Genomic DNA, 23,987 nt, shown 5'->3' on the forward strand with positions numbered 1-23,987 from the left:
ATGGCCAAGTTGAATGAATTGAAGGTCCAAAATCTGAAAACGGAATTGGTGATATTCACCACGGTAGTATGTATATAGGAGTTACAACTAAATCGCCCAGATGTTTCAGCGAGTAATCCAAAGGTGTAGCCTCCATTCTTTGACTGTTCTGCAAGATACAGTTTCAGAACACCACAGCAGTCAATAGCTGAAATGTAGACGACACAACTGCTGCACTATTTGTAGCACTAAAGGAACCGGCAGCGGAAATATTGCAGGCGATACCCGAAACATGCCGGAAGAACTATAAAACATTAATGAGCGCTGTAGAGAGATGTTATATAGGAAGCAGATATACAAAATATGGTTCCTGAACCAATTCCCAAAGGAGAATGAAATACTACAGGAGTTCGCGCTGACATTAAAAGGTTAACACATCTTTGAAATACAGAAGCTTCCTTACAACAGACCGAAATTCGGAGCTTTATAAATAGAATACGGGACGGCAAAACTGTTATTTGGAGGGAAAAGAAAACATTATGGCTGAAAAAATAATTTATGACTTTTGATTATACAAGATTTATGATATGACATTGAAACATTAAAGTATCAGAGCTTGTTTTTAGAAAAACCACTGTCTGAACTTCAAAAAGTAGTCAAATTCTCTGTAAAAGATATCAACAAGTTCACAGTCTGGTTTTGAACGGAACACCGACTAGACATACTAAAAAAACATCACCTGGTATGAGGAGAATATATATCAAAATGGCGCCTTGTGTGCTACTTAGCATTGGGTCGATGGTATGCGGGCAGCAGAGCAACCGACCTACCAAAGGTTATCCTTATGTATATATAATAATACCGACATATCCATGTAATATACCGAATAACAATATGCTTATGTAAATGGAGGGTAGTACTTATCATCATTTAAAGGTATTATTAGAATTGTGGGCTTCCGCGCAACAGCGTATCAGTTGAAAAAAACGCAGTATGTATATGCTACGTAAATTAGAGGCAAAGTGATGAAGGAACAATAGAGGGAATTGTATATATTAAGTGGAATACACATCCACATATATTTGCATATATATATTTACAGTATGGTTATAGCTAATTAGCAAGAATAAATCCACGCATAGTATAAAGATAATAGAAACTGCATTAAAAGAAAAAGAGAGGCTGCATAGTACCTTTGTAGTGATGTGGCTTGGCGCTATTATATACTGTAATTAGTTTGAAGCAGTGGTGCACTCGTGAGCTTCGGAAAACTCTTCGGTGTTCACCTACATGTCGCGGGAGCGCAGTGACAGCGATTCAGTAAAGCAACCATGCACTCTGTTTTAGCTTGTACTTTGGCCGGTCAACATCTCATACGTGAATTCTGTTCCCGAACATTCTCCACGTTAGCACTCACTACCACAAAAAAAAGCTGCGTTTGAACTCAAAGCTCTTCCGGCGTTGTGCACCACTGATTTGAAGTGAATTAAAACGATTGTAAGAGGATTTATTTATTTAAATTAGCTTAACACAAAAGAAACAGTGTAGAATTGTAGTGAGAGAGCGAGAAATTGTGTGTGGCAACATACGGTGGACACACACACACACACAAAGGAAACTTAATGAGCAGTTAATTAAAGAAGAATCGATAAAAAATACAAGGACACGTAAATGGTGGTGATAAGTATAAAGATATTAAATTGTGAGAAAGTGATGATTATGATGCGCATAAGGAGGGGAGGAAATGTTGTTGCTAGGAAATGAGACAAAAGAGAAAAGTTGGCTTGAGTTACTGCGGTACGCTGATAGATGTTGACGCAATAGCTAACGATGACAAGGTTGATGTTGGTGAAAGTAATGTTTTTGTAGTATGCAGGACGATTTGATGTTAAGAAGATAAATAAACGCAGTATTCCTTTGCAACACAAAGTATGCGCAGACGACGTTAAAGTTTCGATGACTGTGCAAAGAAAATTAACTCATTTAGTAAACTTTTTACTTAGAAAACGAAAAAAAAGGGAAGAAACCGAAAGTATGCAGTAACAACAAAAAAAAAATATATATATATATAATAAGTAACCCTTAACAACTTAACTAGATGCGCATGATTACATTTTATCTAAAACTAAGCATTCATTAAGCATAACATCACTAAAAATTTAGAGATAGTGGAAGCTTTTTCTCTCCTTCATCAGCGCCAATTGCATATCAAATAATTTGTGAAAAATTTCGAAAGGAAATTATCTCTTGTTCGGGATTAATTCAGGATTGAATAAGGAACAACGACGGGACCGTTTCAACACAATTTTAGTCAAAAGACTATAAAAACAAAAAAAAAAAACATTCTTTGCCCGATTAAACTCTGAGGAGTTGAAGAACCGCTCGAATGGTCTTTAATGTGACATTAATAGATATATTATGATTTTATCAACAACGCTGGTCATCAACCAATTGTTTAGGCGTTTCGACAGACGAGCCCCTTATGCTGATGAATATGTTGGGACCAAAGTAGAACGAGATGTTTGGCGCAGGGTTGCGCAAATGGCAGAACATCCTATGTACGTGTATACCGATTGTTCCAAATTAACGGAAGGGGTCGGGTCTTCTAATTATTGTGTCAATCCAGAAATAAATAGACTCTACATGCTGCCAGATTACTGCAGTGTTTTTCAGGCGGAATTTGGTGCGGTGAATTAAGCACCAGGAATTCTTGAGGACCCGTGGATAAGCTGCAGCCGCTTCAATAGTTATATTGACAATCTGGCGGCAATTAAGATAATAATGTCGCACAATACTTCTTCAAAAAGTGTCCTAGAATACAAAGGAGCGACTTCGATTAGGCCGTACCATACATCTTTACTAGATTCCCATTTATAGGGGTAGAAGGTAACTTAAAGGCAAATTAGGTGGCATAGAGGGTGCAGCACTCGATGAATCTTTGGAAGACATCTCAATCCGTTTGGGGAAATCAAAAGAAGACAAGGGTGGAGCATAGATATTTTACTGTTAGAAATGTCGGTTTCACATTACAATTAAAAATGTGGTTGGTGTCATGTGGGTACTAGACATTGCATGTATAATATAGATTACATATGTCTGGGTTGATTCTGGACAAATAGGAGTTTTACCTGCTACAGTTTCCAGAACGAAGTTGGGCCATAGTGACTCGTCGTATCTCCCTTGGTAGTCTGCTATCTTATTCTGCAAGGGTTGGATAGTGTATGTCGATAACAGGGTTCGCTGGGCGCGACCTGGCAATGATGTATACCGAATCTGTCAAACGGCTGAATTGGCAAATGTCAAAACTCATAATAAAAAGGTAGCTGTTTCCTTATCCTCCTTTGAGACGGTGCTAGATGAAGCAGTTGTTTGCTATGGTATCCAGGTTTGTGACAATTAGCAAAAATTTTCTGTTCGGCATTTTGTCATGCTCTTGTATTATGAGCTCTTTTGCATCGCTATGTAGATGAAACTTCGGGGGTCATAGGAGAACAAACCGTGACAGACCAGGCGTACAGATCAGCTACGCGCAGCACATGAGGGGTCTGATAATTGCTTTTTTAGTTGTTATTAGCGTTTGTTTATTTTTTCCCAAGTGGCGCCGACATGCGTTTTGATGATTTGTTGCGGGTTTGTACCTTAGAGTTATCGAACGTTACCTCTAAATAGTTCCTAAATTGAACTAATACTTTGCGAGCAATCAGATAAACGGGTCCTCGTTTGTTGACTGTGTCAAAAGCTGTTGACGGCTTTTTGGAGGCATGCACCTTCCCTCGACAGCCTGAGCGACTCAGGACCCTTTTTCCCCAATCAAGAACTGTCATTTAAATGTAACACCATTTTACCTCATTTAATTTATAAATCGGTCAGATTTGCTATCGACCTGACTAAAAATTATCGAGAAATGGCGGACGGTAAAGATTTCATTGAATATTTAGCACTAGATTTATTCACCTTCACCAAATTTTTAGCGAGCGCGCAAGTTTTTGAATGGAATTTCTATGCCCAACTCTGGCTTTTGAGCTTTCATTTTCAAACTTTAAAAATAAAAAAAATATTTTAAATGTTTTAATGCTTTGATTTGAAACTGTTACAAAATATCACGCTTTGTCGTTTACATTTTTTATTACCCGTTATAACAAAGTTGTGCTCCAGATACACATCTAAGAAGCTAAGGGTTAAATGCAACAAAATGCAGACCGAAATGAAAAATAAACAATGCCGTTACCGTAGTGACAAAAAAACTAAATAAGCTCTTCAAAGAGCGTAGTATTAAAAAAACAAAAACTTTGCATATAAAAACTCTAGAAAATGAAACGCGTTAAAAAGAAAAGCGGAATGATGAGCAAAAAAATTCAGGAAAATTAATTGAAATGATGTAAAAATGTTTTCTTTATGAAAGAAAAGAATAACACAAAATTCAGAATATATTCCTGCAACTCTTTCCACATGTTAAATTTTATTTTCGTGGATGCTCTTTCTTATCTTTTGGATGAATTTTTTTTTTTTTTTGCAAATTATTTTCCCAACTTACTGTAGATGTTAGCACTACAAATTTGCTTCGTAGTAAGAAAAAAAAATCTTATTATTAACACTAAAGTTTGTTGCCTGATAGTATGCATTGCTTTAATTTCTTTTAAAGTTGATGTTGTTTGTAATTTTTTTTCTTTTTTAGTTTCGTAACGTTGAATTCGTTCGCCTACACGAGTCAGTGAATTTACTCATTCCTCTGCTCTTTCTTATGTTTCATAACAGAAAGATCTGCTTGATTAATGTTTGCTTCTTAATTTCATTATGAATGTAGCGGTGCTGTGGATTGTGTAAAAAGAGCAATTTCTTATTTCATATCCTATTTTCTCTTGATACTTGCTTGATTCAAGCGTATTTTTTTATCAACATAGTTTAATGTTTTTTCTTGCTTTCCGTTCTTATTATTTGTACGTTCGCTCGCTCACTCGCTCGGAAGTAATATTTTCTTATTCTGTCGTTTTTTTTTCCTCTCGATATATCCAAGCTTCTGCGTTTTCACTTACTCTTTTATTGTTTGTTTTAATTTTGCAATTAAAGGCATAACTTTTAATTATTTTTAATTTTTATTTTAGCTACATGTTTACAGAAAACATAGCTAAAAATTAAGTGTTTAACTACTGTTATAAATATGTCAATATGTTTCACTGTGATGTAATATTCACAATTATTCGTATTTGTAGTAGATTTTTTAATTCCTTTTATAAACAATGAATGAAGATAGTGCTATCCTGATACATGGCTAAAAAACGGTTTCTATCGGAACCCGCCTATGCAAGTAATGGAAGAGGGCGGCCCCCGCTCCGCTTGGAAAGGCCAGGGTGAAAACGATTTAAACTCCTTTGATGTCACCAATTGGCGTCAGTTGGCAGAGCGAAGAAGCAACTGGCGTGCCTTGTTGGACGGCCATAACCGTTTAAACGGTTAAGCGCCAAATAAGTAAGTAAGAAATTCTAATACATGTACATAGGCATCTGTGTAGGTGGCCTCTCATACGCATAAAACTATGCTGCAGTTTTGATTAATTAATATTTCTTCTTACTCTAACTCTTTGGAAAACGAGACGCTTAACCAACGATACCTGCGTTGGCGATAGTGTCTACGAACGTTACTCTGAATCTCACGTTGTCGGTTATCGTCTAGCTTTACGTTATTCGTCAACTAACCGAAAGCAGTTGTCACGTTTGTTTTCTTACTTTGTTTTTGATTATTTGCTTCCACTTCAACAGCAACTGTTTGTGTAAGAGAATACAGAGATTAGGCACGAGTCGGCTATTATCGTTTTAATGAGATCGTCTTTCGCATCGTATTGCTCATGGCAGAACGATACAAGGTGCAGCATGGGACAGCTTTTTTTTTATTTGATTTGATACACCAACTTCCGGCGCAGTACGATTTTGACATTTGTCTATCGAATTTACAAAAAAAAAAATACATGAAATTTTTATTTATATCACCATGCTGCCACCTTGTATCGCTCCGCCATAGTATTGCTAAACGTGCTACAAAAAACTCACGCCAATTATTTTGGACAGCATAGCATCAAAGGTAATGTTGCTGTTAAAGTGAAAGAGATAGGCCTCGCAGGAACTCTAGAATCTAGATACTTGAAGAGGGATTCAAGGGGTTGATAAGCGCAATACAAAGCTTTATAGCTTCAAAGCTTCTGCAACCCAATTGTCAATCTCACCTAAGCTAGGCGAATCCTGTTACGAATATATGTATCATACACATATTAAGCGGGCGAGGATCCTCCTGGAACTAGAGGGTGGAAGGGCTGGAAGGTTAAATGCGGTCATATTAATCGTTCCAGACATGGTCAAGTTAGTACCTTAATGGTGTTTCAGATACTTCGGCAAACGTCTTTATCATTAATACAACAACAATAACAGAGGGTAGAACTGCCAGTAAGCAGCTAAACAACAATGAAGATATACAGAGCAAGATGTGTGTACAAGTTTTTACAAAACATGAAAACGTACTGCAACTGCACAAAGCTCATAGGAACTATCTCAATAACTTTTGCTGATTCGAAATTTTTAGGCGATTTAAATGCAAGTTGATAAACATATTTTGCCTTAATCTTCTAGCAGAAAACCCTGTTTATATGCCCTTCAAATTGGCAGTGTGATTGATGATGGAATTATAAGAAACACTTTTTTGCCTCCAAAAAAGGAGAATATCGTATTCTATGATTCCTTTGCGAATTACCGGAAGTTATCCAAAACCAGTTGCCCTGATTGTGCGAAAATAAGAGGCCTCACTGTATAAATTGACAACCTAGTAGAATGAAACTGTCCTTAACTAGCGTAGGTACCTTGCCCGACTATGAGGCTGAGTAGCTTAGGGCCGGAATCTACGCCGTTTAGCCTCACAGGAGGGCGGCGGGATGTCGGTGAATAAGAACTGAAAACCCCCTAATCCAGAATGCTATGCGGATCATGCCTATCGGACGATTTGCAGTCAGGGGATATATTCGGCTGTATTCCAACTCAGGAAATATTGATGGCCTTACCACAGTAAAGGTCGCTGCTGTGGCGAACGATTCTTTCCCCATATTTAATACTGAACAGTTGAGCTGCTTTATCGGGCAGGTGATCGTGCGTCCAAGATGAACGACTCAATATCTTATTTTAATAAGGAGGATGGAATATGGAGGACAAAGATGTAGAGTGGAGTCCCCCGTAACTGCCCAGTAAGGAAAACACTTCATGTGAACTCCAGGGTGATGGAAGGTGAGGCGTAGGGCGACAGACAAACGGCTGAATAAATCGTTATGTTGGGCAAATATAGTGCATGGAAGGAAGCTAACCGTCGAAATATCGCAAGTAGTGTCCCTTTTCCTAGTAGGTACACAAAAATGAAGACATTTTAAACACCTTCTGGCGAGCCTTCACCATGCCAAGCCAGCATGAGATGTTCTATATAAGACATTTTTTAAGAAGGTTTGGAGATATTCTTCATCCAAAAGCCCTGCTTTCTACATGCAAGGCGCGATAACCTTCAAAGAGATTTAAGGTAAAGCGTAGGTATTCTACATAAAAGGGCTAAGCAGTACTGATGCTATGTTAATCTATGCCACCAAATGAAACGGCACGTGTTTTTAAGAGTTCCGAAATTTTCATAGGCAGTACAACGCATTCGCGTCAACTCGTGTCAGTAGCGACAATACTTAAATCCGCAAAGTTATGCCTTTAAAATGCCTGGCATAACTGTTTTTAACGAATATCATTAAATCTTGTGAAAATAATTACCTATGTGCATAAAGGCAAATTAAAGCTTAACTTAGCTTTTTTTCTGTTTATAGTAGGAGTACAAAAGGAATGTACTTATAAAAATATATTATTTTTGTGTAACTCCAAATATTCAGAATTTACTTATTTATAATAAACTTACTTATTATATGTTTTACTTAGCTTGTTTAACGTTTCACACGAATACATAGTAATACTTTCATGAATTCGCCGTTCAAACTATTTTTGTATTTATTTATTTTTCTATATTGCTTTCTCTTTCACTCGCTCATTGAACGATTTGTAATAAGATTTGCGCATATGTAAATACATGAATTAAGTTTTTTTTTATCCGTAGTTATATTATTGTTGTTGTTAAATAAAAAAATTTAATTTTTGTGTATATATATTTTTTTAAAATTTTTGTCAACAGCAATATATTTTTAGGTTATATGTATGAAGATAGATAATTAAAAAAATGTTTAAAAAAAGATACGTATATTGATTGAGATTATGAGATATTGATTGATTTGTTCAAATTTTTTTTTTTTTTTTTGATTTTTTGATAGAGAGCAAATCATATGCAATTCACAAAAGAAAAAGAAGATTTTATGGATTAGTAAGTTTGTTAAGTGGAAATAGCGACACTCACCGATGATCTACTCACTTGCATAAACGCATAAACACCACGTAAAAACTCCATGTTAGGCTGCTGCTCTGTACCTTTGGTAGTGCGTTGCGCCCGACTGATATATTGTTTAACAGTGTCGGCAACTATATGCGGCTTGAGCTTACGTGATAATCTGTAAGATAAAAAAAAATAATGTTATTTAGCTGTTGGTTGGGCTCATAAGATTAAGTGAAGATTAAAATGGTAATTTCTAAGATACATAAATTCAAACAACTCCTCCTCCAACATACCTTAGGAGTCTATTAGACATTTACGGGGTATTCAATGGATGGTCTTAATTACATTGAAGTACATTCAGCTATAACTACATGGATCGGCTGCATGTCGAATTGCAGTAAATTTACCATACAATGGTGATTGTGTGAGACCACGAAAGTAGTCGACAGGGGCGCACCGCAATGCGCTAAACGCTAGCTATCAACCAACTGGTCACGCGGTTAGACGAGTGACCCTTCAAACTTAAGGCGTATGCAGATGACGTGGCAGTTGTCATATTAAAGTCTTTCAATAATTAGCTCTTTGATGGATAGGGTGCTTTGGGATATACATACTAGGGCATCTAATGTCATGTTGACCGCCAATTCGGAGAAGACAGATATGGTCTTGTTTGTTAAGAAGTGCAAAAACCCGAATTGAACTAGGCCTATCATGGTAGGGGTAAACCTGCAGAAGAAACCTTGCACAAAATCTCTAGCAATCATTCTACATAGCAGGTTGCCGTGGAAGCCCAATATGAAGGAGAGCGTATAGAAGCCATCGACGACACTTTGTGCATGTAAAATATTGTTGTGGTGTACAAGGGATCTCTCGTCATCTCTCTCTAATTGGATATTCACAGCGATTGTCTAGCCCATCCTATACCATAGAGTCATTGTTTTGCAGACAGCCCCACAGGAAAGTATCTATCTCAAAAGATTTGAGGAGTTATGCAAACTATCAGTGCTTAGCATTATGGGAGCCCAGAAAACAACCTCAATAGTTGCACTGAATACCATTCGGCACATTCAACCTCAAGAGCTGGTGGCGGAGTACATAGCGTTCACAGCTGAAACGAGGCTTAGTACCTCGGGCAAACTTAAACGCAAATCATAAGTCCATATTGGTATAGGGTTATCAATTACTGAACGAACAGACAACTTTAGTCCATACCTGCTACCTGTGGTAATCTGGAGAGAAATTGATCTTACAAGCTGCCAGATTACTGTACTTTTTTTTAGGCGGAAGTAGTAGCCTTAACCGAAGCAGTAGAAGAACTGAAAGCAAAAAACTTAAAGTGCAGGCGGGTCAACTTTATATTGACATCTAAGCAGCAACTAAGACAATATCGCATAGCATAACATTTTAATGTGTTAGAGTGTTAGGAAAGATTCGGGAGAGGAATCAGCATACAAGGTGTATGAAAAAGCGGACGAGGACGCTAAGTGCGCATTCCTCGAAGCTTAATCCGCAGTTATACCAATGAGATTGGGCGAGATTAAGAGAAGGCACATGATCGACCAAGCGGGAAAATTGTCGAACCAAGCGCGGTGCTGTAAAGTGTCGAAGACCATGTATAGGTCTTACAACCTTAGACGGACAAATTACTCGTAAATAACTTCATACCCATTGCCTGCACACTGATTTCCGGCTTTACAGGCTTTTTAATTACACCTGGGCAGTGATATCAGATGTAGGATGTGCGTGATGAAGAAGAAAACAATCGAGCATGGTTTGTACTCGTGCCCTGTGCTCGCAGGTCTAAGTTTTCAGCTATAAAGAGTGGCACATCTATCAGATCTAGAAGCTGCAAGTAACGTAGGTCCCAGAAAACTTCAAATTTGGCAAGAGTTATTTCTAACATATGTCCTGATTTGTGATAAGATCTATCAGTGTTGTCGTAAAAGAAAGATTATATATCACTAAAACTCATTCATTCTATATGAGGTCTTCACGGACCAGCCCGTGCAACCTTACCTAACCTTATCTAAAAAATTTGTAACATGAAATGAGATAAAGGAATACCGAGAGAAGTATGAAAAACTCAGCAAGGGATAGATTTAGACGAGAGGCGACGGGGGAGGGAGTAAGAGATGGAGCTAGAGATAAATGGGGACAGAAAGAGAGAGAGAGAGTGAAAAGGGGTGAAAGGGAGAGAAAAAGACGGAGATGGAGAAATAGATGTATGTAGAGAGAGCAAGGAGGACTGAAAAACGAATAAAAGAAAGTAGAAAAACGGGAGGGGTACTATGAGGTGAAAACTTTTAAAAAAGTGATGCATATAAGCAAAATTTGGGGTAGTACAACGTGTGTAGGGTTTTGCAATATTTAATAAATTAAAGTTAAAAATAGCTTTAAATATGCCATATATTGAGAAGTGAACAGAAATACTGCAATGACCATGCGTCATTGGTTTGCTGTTGTTTATTTAACACTCTCGCTACGTTAGGTAAATACGCTTTGCACTATGAAGCGGTGAGAGAGTAGTAAAACTTGAACATTAAATAAGCTTTTTGAAAAAAGCAATCAACTCTAATGGAGATTATCTTTAAATCTCAACTTCAACTTGCTGTTCTCTATTAGTCCGCATGTTTTATTAATTAAATAAAAGTACAACTTGTAAATGGGAAAGCATGAATACAATAATTAACGAATTACTTATGCTGCAAGCGCACGAAAACTTACATTAATTCTTTATTTTTTTTTTTGCGTGCGTCCATTGTGGACTCACATTTGTATAAAAAATCCTTTTAATGAATGCTTTCCAAATTTGTGAATATCTGTGTATGTGTAGGTGTGTGTTTCTACCCACTTTGTTTTCATTAACGGCCCGATTCTTAGCGTTACCGGTAAAATAGTACCCAGAACATTATGTAACCGAAAATCGTTACCAGTTATTTTATTCGTGATTCTGGCCAAAGTGTTAACGCTGTCATCACCGAAAAACTCACCAGCGTCAGTGGTGAAATTTAAAAGTTGGTTTTCTTCGCTTTACCCATGGCGGAACGATACAAGGTGACAGCACGGGATAGCTGAATATAAAATTTTTTATTTAATTTGATACATCAACTTCCGGCGCAGTACGATTTTGACATTTGTCCATCGAATTTACAAAAACGAAGTACATGGAATTTTTATTTATGTTTGTAGGTATGTCACCATGCTGCCACCGTGTGTGATTCCGCCATGGCTTTACCGAAAATGTGTCACTCGTAGATACGATGTTAACGAATAAACGGGACGATGTGTATATACATATGTGCATACATACATACGTTTTTACATAGCTATATTGTAACATATACTGTGAAAGTACATGGAAACAAATATGTATAGCAAGAGGCAACACTTTTTTACTATTATGTTTACTTATTTGCGCACACAATTCTTTATGTTTCAGTATTGCCTTTTTCTAAACAACAGCTTTTGTGTGGTTACATCGACGCTACCACCTATTTTAGTGGGTAAACAATTATCCGGCTACCTTCGTGGGCAGAATACCAAAAGGTTACAAAAGTTACCATATGAAGAAAGTTGCCGTGGTGAAGAAAGTTGTTACCACATTAGAATCAGGCTGTAAGTGACAAACGTACATACCTTTGCATCTTTCGTAAAACAGAGCACTACGAAAATGTTAATTCACACGAGCTGTAAACGACCACAACAACAAATCCGTAATTGTTTGTAGGTGCTAATTTTGTGCTTCGGCTTTCGCACGCTCATTAAATCAAATGCATTTACATGCTCTTTGTGATTTAAATAAACGCTATGTGGGAGGGAGGGAATGGTTGCTGAATGTGGGTGCGGTAGGAGATTGATGCTTTTCATTATGCAAAATCATATAGAGTTTATTAAATTTAAAGCTGTGTAAATTTATATTTAGTTTTTGCGATAAAATCAACTGGGAAATTTTACTAAACTTAATGGTCTTATCGATACCGTGTTATTCTAGCTGCGGCAATATACCCAATTCCTCAAGCGCTTTCCAATGCCATTGACATCATGCGAATTATCAAACCGCTTCCGTGCATATTCCTCAAAGCATATAGTTTACAATGTCAGCGATTTTGAAAAAAAATTTATCCTTAAGTCTGATATTTTTCAAGGTCTTTAGTGTGCTATGTGTGGCAGGACAATGTTAAAATGGCATATGGCGTGTATAGGCGAGGGTTGCCGCGGCTATAACAGGTATAAGAATTCACATATCTAGTGCAGAGCTACAGAGAGCTAGATTAATAGCTTAATTCAGTAATTCAGTCTCATCTCAAGTATCTTAAATACAAATTTTCTAAAGAGAAAAATTTTATGATTTAAGATGATATCGATAATAAATAAGCGAAAATTACAAAATATATCACCAAGTTAACAAATAAAAGCAACCGACGCGGAATCAGCATGCTTAATATCGCGATACTCTCCATATTTTCGTCATTTGTTACAAAACGCAAAAAATCGCTTAGACGCTTAATAGCCAATTAATGGCCACGCGCCAGGAAACCTGAATCGTCTTGCTTTAAGCTCTGGACATCATCAGATAAAGTGTTACATCGAATTTTCTTTCTCTCCATAATGACAGTTTCTGACGAGGAAGTTTTTTTGATAATGACCACCGTCGGAGCATCGACGAATTAGCATATTGCTCAAGTGCTCTCACTGCAGATTTGTTTATGCTAATAAGGAAACTATTTCCTTTCCTATCAAAACACGGCCATCAAGACCTTGAGACTTCGCAATTAACCCGGTTTGTTGTCAAGTAATTTTCCTTAATTTTCAGCAAAAATTCACCTGCCTTGTGTCGCTTACAAAAAGTAGATCCGCAACGCTATTTTTAGAAAAATTTAGAGGTAGCAGCACTCAAATTGGAGACAAACTCAGCTTAAGTCTCCTCAGAGTTAATATCGCGCCATGTGTTTATTTTAATTTGCTTAAATATCAGCATATGCACTAAAATATATAAGTACGTATGTATTGATGCATTTTAAATATGCCATAAAATGCAATTAAACACAAACGAGCGGGGTAAAAAATGATATTAAAAGAACATGTCGCGTTAGGGTCGTTAATCTTTCTACAAGTGCTGGTATATACTTATTTTAAGATATATGTATGTTAGAGCGGGTCAAATTGTATGGATGGATTTTTTCCCATCTGGAGTATAGCAAAAACGTAATCTACAGATGATTCTAAGAAAAATTGCTGAAGACACCATAGCTCTAAGTCCGATTTGCAAAATAGATACTTTGCATTTGAGTGTAGGGTTTGGCCAAAAAATCTTCATAGCTTTTGATAGAATTACAGAAAAATTATCATATTGGGCTTATCTTAAAGATATTTTATGAACATTTCAGAATCTATATTAATATATATAGTGTTTTTGAATTTTGGTAGAGATATCAGGCTTAAATTATGGGAAATCAGCCTTAAATGAACTTTTAAGTAATATATTATCATTTTTAACAAATTTCTTATGGAAAAAATTTTTTTCTTTACAGCTAAAATAAGTTCAGAACATTTCCAACAACTTTCATTCAGATGGTTTTTCTTTTTTTATTTTATATTATTATATAAGTATACCTTTTTATTAAGTCGCTTTCATGTTTGTCCCCTCATTTCCATACGAATTTTTAACCCACGGAAAAGCCTTTTTCGGTAACTTCTCGTTGAGCTAGACACTTGATACTTACAGCATAGTTCAGATCTGGGAGACATTACAATGCAAGTGAAAAAAACATCAGCTAGGTTGCGCACGGATCGAGATATACAGAAAATTAATTTTAAAATGGGAATTTTGCGATCGACTTTTAACCAACTTCTCGGAGATCCAGAGACTTCAAACTTAGCACATAGTTGGCAAGTCGATGGCACTAAAATTCGTGGAAAAGAAAATGCCGCTAGGTGGCAGACGAATGGAGATAAACGAAAATCCCTGAAAAAACGCAGGGAATCTTGCGATCGATTTTTAAGTAACTTCCAGGTGAGCTAGAGACCTGAAACTTGGGCCGTGGGTCAGAAACCGGTGACAATGCAATATTTGGTCAAAAAAATTTCGCTAGGTGGCGCCTGGATCGAGATATTAAGGAAATTAGTTTTGACTTTGGAATCTTTCAATCCATTTTTAACTAACTTTCCGGTGACCTAGAGACTTGAAACTTAGTACACAGTTCGAGGCTTGGTGACAATACAACCTATAGGAAACAAAGTCCCCCTAGGTGGCGCGCTAAGTGAGATAACTACAAGTCCTTGAAAAACGAGGGGAATTTTGCAATCGATTTTTAAGTATCTTCCCGGTGAGCTGGAGATATGAAGCTTGAGCCGTGGGTCAGAACCCGGTGACAATGCAACATTTTATAAAAAAACTTCGCTAGGTGGCGCATGGATCGAGATATTAAGAAAATTAATATTGATTTGAGAATTTTTCAATCGATTTGTATCTAACTTCCCGTTTACCTAAAAACTTGTAACTTAGCACATAGTTTGCGAGTCGGTGGCACTACAATTCGTGAAAAAAAAAAATGCCGCCAGGCGGCAGACGAATAGAGATAAATGAAAACCCCTGAAAAAACGCAGGGAATATTGCGATCGATTTTTAAGTAACTTCCCGGTGCGCTAGAGACCTGAAACTTGGGCCGTGGGTCAGAACCCGGTGACAATGCAACATTTGATAAAAAAAAAAAAAAAATCGCTAGGTGGCGCACGCGTATCGAGATGGTAATAAAACAAATTCTAATTTGCGAATTTTCAATCCATATTTAACTAACTTACAGGTTACCAAGAAACTTGAAACTTGGCACTCATTTAGAGGTCTGATGACAATACAACTTATAGAAAACAAAGTTCCGCTAGGTGACGTGCTAGTCAAGATGACTGCAAATCCTTTAAAAACGTGGGCAATCTTGCGATCCATTTTTAAGAAACTTTCCGGTGAGCTAGAGACCTGAAACTTGGGCCTTTAGTCAGAACTCGGCGGTTGCACAATATTTGATCAAAAAAATTTCGCAAGGTGGCGCATGGATCGAGATATTAAGAGAATTAATTTTGATTCGGGAATATTTCAATCCATTTTTAACTAACTTCCCGGTTACCTAAAGACTTTAAACTTGGCACTTAGTTAGAGGCCTAGTGACAACACAACTTATAGAAAACAAATTCCCGCTAGGTGGCGCGCTAGTCAAGATAACTGAAAATCATTGAAACCCGAGGGGAACCTTACAATGGATTTTAAGAAACTTCCCGGTGAGCTAGAGACTTGAAACTTGGGCCGTGGTTCAGAACCCAAAATTTCAAATGCCTTTTTGTAGCCAGCACTAAAAAAGTGAAAATAAAAAGATGACAAAAAATTTTAAGGACTACCTTTGTAATGCATTTTGACTAAAAAACTTTAACATGAGCTCTTGTAAAATAAATTTGGGATTTAAAATTATAAAGGTAGAGCGCGTGCTTAAATTTTTAATAATCAATTAGTTATTCCCAAGTACATGGTTTGCCTTAAATTGAAAGATTGCGCTCCACCTTTATAGCTTTAAATCCCAAAATTCTTTTACTAGAGCTATTGTTAGTTTTTTAGTCAAAATTCATCAACATTTTGTCTGTATTAAAGGAAAATAGAAGGCACATTTTTTGGGCCATTTATATAAAGGTAGTCCTTAATATTTGTGATAATATTTCTACTAAAACGAATTCGAAAAAAGAAAACTGTCTGTTTGAAAGTTGTTGAAAATATTCTGATCTTATTTTAGCTGCACAGAAAAAAAATTTTTTCCATAAGAAATTTGTTAAAAATGATAATATAGTAGTTAAAAGTTCATTTTAGGCTAATTTCTCACAATTTAAGCCTGATATCTCTACCAAAATTCAAAAACACTATAGATATTAATATAGATTTTAAAATAAAATACCGTTCAAGTAAGCCCATTATGATATTTTTCCTATTATTCTATCAGAAGTTACGAAGATTTTTTGGACAAACCCTACATTAAAATGCAAAATATCTCTTTTGCTAAAGTGGGCACCTCGAAATTGGACTTAGAGCTATGATGTATTCAGCAATTTTTCTTAGAATCGTCTGTAGATTACGTTTTGGCTATACTCCTGATGGGCAAAAAATTTGACCCGCTCTAATGTATGTACATATGTCCATGTTAGCATACAGATAAATTATATATGGTTTTTGTGCACAAGCACAACCACAAACGCACTCAAATTTTACTCAGCTTTTGCACTAGATATTGTAATACCATTGGCTTTCATTGCATTTCATACGTTTAATGCTTAAGTCAAGATAAGTTTATGCTTAAGTTTAAACGGATACATGTATACACATATGTACACATATTTACACACACACAAATGTGCAAAGCACTTACATGTGTGCATTCACATTTCTTCATATTAATCAGAAAGGTATTTGTGGGTTAAATTTAATTTCCACTTTTATTACCGCACTAAATTTATCACACGCACACATAAGCAGACACTTCTCTCATCTAAATACCTATGCTTGTGCCTTCTTTATGTGAAGGTAATAGAGACTTATGGTGCAGTATTTCCGGTTAAGAAGAATAAGTGTCTTTGTGATCATTACTAAAAATTTGTTGGGCGCTTAGTGAAAAGGTCTAAGATAGAGCAAGAGATAGAATAAGAATAGAAGCATATGACTATTTGGGCACAAAATACAGCAGAAAATTACATTTAAATTTTTACTACTGTCAAAAGTGAGTGAATTTCATGGCACTTAAGACGACGTTTAAATTGAAGTTTCCAGAAAAAATTTTTTTTGTGCATTTATAATATCATAAAATGCTAGCACCTCTCGTTGACTTTATAACTTCGGAATAGTCCATTTTCCAAAGCTCGGTTACAATTTATCGTAATTGTATGTACTTTTAGTAGTTTTTATCTACATTAAACATTTTAAGTGGCACTTGAGTTATATGAGCAAATTTCCTACATACCATTTTGTTAACGGATTTGGTACTAAGTCACATGCAAGGATATTCTCACTGACATACAAATTCCTCAATGTGACATTTGTGCACAAATAACGCATGTCTTCATTCCAATTTCGCTGTTTAAGCTAACAACAACATTATGTATGTGTATATTCCTTGTAGGCGCACCTTAAGTGTAACGGTATGTGTGTAGTATAGTCAGTTAATTTGTTATTCAAACGTAAAATATTTGTAGAAATAATTTTACACTTGAGTGACAGTGAAAGGATGAACTGTAAATTACAAAACAATTACCGTGAGTTCACTGTCCTGCAGAAGAAATATTTGTCTTTGTAAGTAATCTATTTATATATTAGAGCAATATAGACAACGACTAAAATGAACATTAATTTGCATATACATTAGACTGGGTCGAAAAAAAAGGTTGAAAAAGTCCACGGAAAGTCGTAAACTGCTCACATTATTAATTTTCGATGCCAATATTTTGTATGCATACCAAACCCAAACAAACCAAGGAAATATAATTTAAAGTGTGTAGCAGCTTAACCGTCTTGTTCATAGATGGGTACCCGGGCACTTTTTGCATATTCAAAAGCCATTTTTACATAATCTACAAATAGAAATTAGTTAAAATTTTGTGGCATGCTATGGGAATAAGTTTTCTACAAAAAGGAGAGAAAATTTTTTCAAATATAATTTTATAAAGATGATTTTTTTAATAAATTAGTTTTTTATTACTAGTTCTCATGACTGGGATACCATGGTACCACTAGTAGTTCTCACATAAATAATAAGTGATTACATTTTAAATTAATAAATAACATGAAAAAGGTTATACGTTTTCAAATCTTAACACTCAGGACACTTATTTTTAATATGACTAAGGCAAATTGGTTTTCCCCAAGTGTTGTATACTCTATGAACTGCCTTGTGTTACCCGGATACCCAGCCATGCGAAAAAAAAAAAAAACATAATAAGCACGGCTCAAGGTTTCCTTAAAAACAATTTGTTTATTCTCGTATTTTAGATAGCAGAAAAAGTTCAGAATTTTAATTTCATCAAATAGCCTAATTTGAATTAAATTAAAATTTAAATTACTAAAATTTTTTTTTGCTATTTTACTAAACCTTGTGCAGGGATTGACCCCTAAAGGGGCTCTACGCTTAAGATAATCTAACGAGCATACGATTTTTTCTCGAACACAAACGAGAGTTTCGGGACCCGATAGATCGACAAGTCGGTTTCTCGCGAGACTTTCGTATCTGGAAATGTTCGTTAATCTCGCGAGCTTCGCGACATCCAATTTAGGCGCTATATTAAAAGTATTTACACACTCTGTTTTTGTTTTTACTTGTTATTGTTTTGTTGATTATATTGTCTTTCCAAAGATACTTCACACAAAATATATTTACATTATAGTTTTGCTCAAGGGGAATCTATACCAGTGGTGGCAAAACGAATTCAACCAATTCGCCGTGCAGAAGAATGTCAGGACCAAAGACTATTTTCGTTGATTTAGATTAACTGACACATTATTGTATAAGGCGTTTTATGGATAATTATTAAGAAGAAGCAATCAGCTGTTAGGATAAAAACACCTGGTACTGAATTCGCCTTAGTTTTGCTCATAATATTCCGATTTTTTTTTTTCGAGAAAACGAGAACTTGGTTTTTCGCGAGCTTCTCGAATCTCGAAACTCTCGTAATGCTCTCGAGTTTCTTGTCATTCAATTCAGTCACTTTGCTGCCAAAATTCTATGAATTTCGAAGATTTTAACTATTGGTCTTTTCAATTTTTGGCTTGTGCTGCAGAAGAAATTGTATACTCTACCAAAAATAGCAAACGCATCGATTAAGTTGAATGTCGCGAAGCGAGCCTTACGAGCATTTCGATATTCGAGCTCTTGCGAGAAGCAGAGACTCGCGAGAAATCTCTTCTCGAACAAGTTCGAAAAATCGTAACTATAAATCTAATCGATTAAACGGAATCACAATTGACCGAACGTGCGAAATCGACCACATCACGACGGCTTTTGACTTCCAGGTAAAAAAACATAAGATATTCTTCAACACAGATAAAGGAGGAAGGCCTAGATAAAGTTAAGGTCATTACATGTACATTGATGACTCAAAAATGAAAAGGGGCCCTGAAGCTAGAATACTCAAGGCATCCGCAGGTAAATCAATCATACGGACTTGCTGACTAAAGCAAGGTCTTCCAGGTGGACGTCTATGCCATGCCGCCTTCGAGGCATATTAAAAGGGTTATCAAGAATTGCTGACATCCATAAGGCACGTAAATATTGAAGTGAATAAAGTAAAAGATGATAAGGCCAGAAAAGGGTTCCGAGATGGATATAATAGAGGCTTCGTAATACCACCGCTGGGTTTTTTCCTGAGGAAAGTTGAGGAATTTTTAGATAAGGGCAACGGACTTACCGTAGACCAACCGCGATAATTGCGAGGTCGCAAGAATAAGCCATATTGTATAAGAAAGCGACTAGCTCATTTCTCATGCTTAACAAATCTGCAGTGAGAATACTTACGTGTGTCATCACAGGTCATTGCACAATTCCATCAATTCACCGACGGCGGCGTATACCTTGGTAGCTACCTTTGAAGAGGCTGCCAAAATTAGGATCAATAGGACTTTATTTATAACTTTCTCTGGCGATTACCAGGACTGCAAACAAAATCACTCAGATTTCTTCGCGCACAGTTTTGGACCGTCTGGCAGAGGTTGTGAAAGTTGGTCTTTCCCTCCTATTAGGTTCATCAGAGGAAGCAAATTAATCGTTTGACGAATATGCCGCCACCTGGCATTCACTGAGGAAAGTCACAATGGACACAAATGTCTCCGAGTGGAAATGGGAGAAAAATTCTACGAGCGCCCTCATAACCCAACCTAATCTTATTTTGATTAAAGTTCGTGAATTGAAAAAATGCGTACGATTTGCTCCGTACCAACCAACAAAAGCTTATTAAAATTCCTTTGAATCCTAGTATGGTTACATCAGACATCCTTAAAGTATGCTTTCTTTTTCATTAAACTATGAAAAAAATGACTATTTCGAAGCAACTAGCAAGCTGAGAAGGATATTCAAAAACAAAAATAATGAAATATTAATTTTAGAAATTGAATGTCAGAAAATAGCTCGATTTTGTTCACAATAGCCCTTAAATCCGCATTCAACATGATGGAGTTTTCTTTTCTAAAAATAGTGATACCCTGTTGGTTCTTATCAGTTTTCCCGTGGGTTTGTGTGTTCTTTTCACAAAATAATTTCCACTGATTAACAAAATGACTATAAAAAGAGCGGTAGATGATCTTTTTTAAAACTTAGAATTAAAGAGTGCAATATGAAGTTAACATTTTTTCAAGAAAAAAAACAATGCCATGCGTGATATATCCAGTGTGTTACCCTAAGGAATTTAGATTTTCTAAGAAACTAAGCAATGCAGAAATGTCTTTAACATATATATTTTTTTGGACGGACAGATAATTTCTTCATCGTTTGTGATGCGCATATTTTGTTGCATGTGCTTTGTTTCCGGAATACAGATTATTAAGTCCTCTGGTATGCCAAATTTATGAGTTTTAAGAGACACAAGAAAGTCATCAATGGCTAGTGGTCATAAGCAAAAACAAAGCAAACCCCCTTGAGAGCAACCTCTATTAACAATAGCAGGGGCGTAGCGACGGGGGGAGGGTTTAAACCAGCAGTATGCTCTTCTAATAAAATCCCTGTTATTTTGCCTCGAAAAAGTGCTCAAACAAACGTGGAGGATTACTACCGTATACAAATTTTTATCCCGTTTCTAGACTCAGAATTTCAGAATTTAGAATTACGATTCAACATTTTAAAATGTAAAAGACACATAAGTGTTTTTTCGTATAGATATGAGTGTTTTAAATAAAATTTTTTTCTATTTGATCAGTTTCTTTCTTTTGAATTTAATATACGTATACTTTAGATCTCATGCATAGGCTCAAAAAGCATGAATTCTACTTATTCCTGAAGGAGGTACTTCGGTTTTTTTTAATCAATTTATCTATGATTAATATTACAGTAATGCGATTCTGTAGCTTTTTATAATGTTCACATATTGTTGAAAATCTTGTGTACGCTTCCAGTAACAACGGCAACGAACGAGAGATCTTTTTCAACTATTAGGCTGATTAAAAAAATTTTTTTTTTGAACCTCCTCCCAAGGTAATTTTCTGGCTACGCCCCTGCACAATAGTCTCAGTTATCTGTTTAGCAGCAATCAAATTTTTCCTCTTTTTAGTATAAACTATCACCTCTATCACCCAGCGAATAGTCTATAGTTTACTGGATAGCTTGATAAGTCAGCGTGCTATATTTTTAGACTCCGAAACCTTTTCATATTTTCCTATATAGCTTTAATTATTAGTCTTCATTGTAAAATTTTATTTTAAATTAGCTCCATTAATGTGCTGATCCAAGATTTTTGCCATATTCTTAATAATATTTAAAAGACGTCCCCTTGGCCTAAAAAATAATCCGTCGTCAAATAAAACAACGGTTGATAATGAAAACTGTACCTTCTAAAAAATTTAAACAGTAAAGGTTAGCAACGGAACCATGTATATACATATATGTACATAAATTTTATTTATATCCTATATTTTTCTCTTTTGAAAAAGGTATTCACTATGACATACTTAATCATTTAATTTTAAAATTAAATCCATAATATATAAAACACCTTCCAGCAAATAGCAATTCAGCTTGAGTTAAACGATAACTTGTCAGTCTTTTCATAGTTATTAAATTTGTTCGTGTGAATCATTTACTTTCACCACACCTGCCCTTCTACCCAAATTTGCATGTGCTGTTGTCTGGCAAACAAACGAGGCTATTTACTTGACAGTTGGTGACCCACTTAAACTCTTAATGCCACAATTGCGCGTCACATGACATTCTCTCACAATATTTATTTTTCTGTTTAAGAACTTAAAGTTATAACTACTATGTTGAATTCAGCATTTTTGAATATAATATAGTTTTGCACACAGACAAACAAAACAATTAAGGAAGACTAAGTTCGGGTGTAACCGAACATTACATACTCAGCTCAGAGCTTTCGACACAAAATAAGGGAAAATCACCATTTATCAAAATGAACCTAGGGTAACCCTGGAATGTGTTTGTATGACATGTGTATCAAATGAAATTTGTTAATGATTATGTAAAACGTAGTGGGCCTTAGTTCTATAGGTGGACGCCTTTTCGAGATATCGCCATAAAGGTGGACCAGGCGTGACTCTGGAATATGTTTGTACGATATGGGTATCAAATGAAAGGTATTAATGAGGGTTTTAAAAGGGAGTAGCCCTTAGTTTTATATGTGAAGGCGTTTTCGAGATATCGACCAAAATGTGGACTAGGGTGACCCAGAACATCTTCTGTCGGGTACCGCTAATTGCGCTCTGCAGCACTTTTCTTCTTAATATGATAGGTGTCACACCCATTTTGCAAAGTTTTTTCTAAAGTTATATTTTGCGTCAACAAACGAATCCAATTACCATGTTTCATCCCTTTTTTCTTATTTGGTATATTATTATGGCATTTTTTTCATTTTTCGTAATTTTAGATATCGGAAAAGTGGGCGTGGTCATAGTCGGATTTCGGCCATATTTTATACCAAGATAAAGTGAGTTCAGATAAGTACGTGAACTACGTTTAGTTAAGATATATCGTTTTTTGCGCAAGTTATCGTATTAAGGGTCGACTGTGTATAAAAACTGGGCGTGGCTTCAACCGATTTCGCCCATTTTCACAGAAAACAGTTATCGTCCTAGAATCTAAGCCTCTACCAAATATCACAATTTTTGTTCCATTTATGGCATTAAAAGTATCCTAGACAAATTAAATGAAAAAGGGCGGAGCCACGCCCATTTTGAAATTTTCTTTTATTTTTGTATTTTGTTGCACCATATCATTACTGGAGTTGAATATTGACATAATTTACTTTTATACTGTAAAGATATTAAATTTTTTGTTAAAATTTGACTTAAAAATTGTTTTTTTTTTAAGTAGGCGTGGTCGTTCTCCGCGTTTGCTAATATATATTAAGCATACATATAGTAATAATTATCGTTTTTACAGACGGACGGACAGAAGGAAGAACGGAACGACGGACGGACGGATGGTCATGGCTAAATGAATTTCTTTTTTCACCCAGATCATTTTGATATATAGAAGCCTATATCTATCTCGATTAGTTTATGCCGTTACGGACTACCGCTATGCGAACAAGGGTAATATACTCTGTGAGCTCTGCTCAGCTGAGTATAACAAGTAAGGAAGGCTAAGTTCGGGTGTAACCGTACATTACATACTCAGCTGAGAGCTTTGCAGACAAAATAATGGAAAATCACCTTTTAGGAAAATGAACCTAGGGTAACCCTTGAATGTGTTTGTTTGACATGGGTATTAAATGGAAGGTATTAAAAAGTATTTTAAAATGGAGTGGGCCTTAGTTCTATAGGTGGATGCCATTTCGGGATATCGCCATAAAGGTGGACCAGGGGAGACTCTGTAATGTGTAATGGGTATCAACTTAAAGGTATTAATGAGGGTTTTAAAAGGGAGTGGCCCTTAGTT

The 23,987-nt window shown here is 36.0% G+C and overlaps 1 protein-coding gene across 3 annotated transcripts in view; it reads right to left on the reverse strand.

The window, feature by feature from the left end:
• shakB (shaking B) overlaps window positions 1-23,987 on the reverse strand; it is an 840,660-nt gene that overhangs the window by 217,258 nt on the left and 599,415 nt on the right. For 2 of the 3 annotated variants that reach the window (XM_067785020.1, XM_067785019.1), the window contains one exon: window positions 8,392-8,542. In XM_067785020.1, coding sequence (XP_067641121.1) covers window positions 8,392-8,442 — 51 coding nt within the window. In that variant the 5' untranslated portion in view covers window positions 8,443-8,542. Of the gene's footprint in view, window positions 1-8,391; window positions 8,543-23,987 lie in introns of those variants that run through there. The other variant, XM_067785027.1, reaches the window with a different exon arrangement.

Source organism: Eurosta solidaginis, chromosome 4, assembly GCF_040869045.1.
Source record: "Eurosta solidaginis isolate ZX-2024a chromosome 4, ASM4086904v1, whole genome shotgun sequence".
Classification (NCBI taxonomy): domain Eukaryota; kingdom Metazoa; phylum Arthropoda; class Insecta; order Diptera; family Tephritidae; genus Eurosta; species Eurosta solidaginis.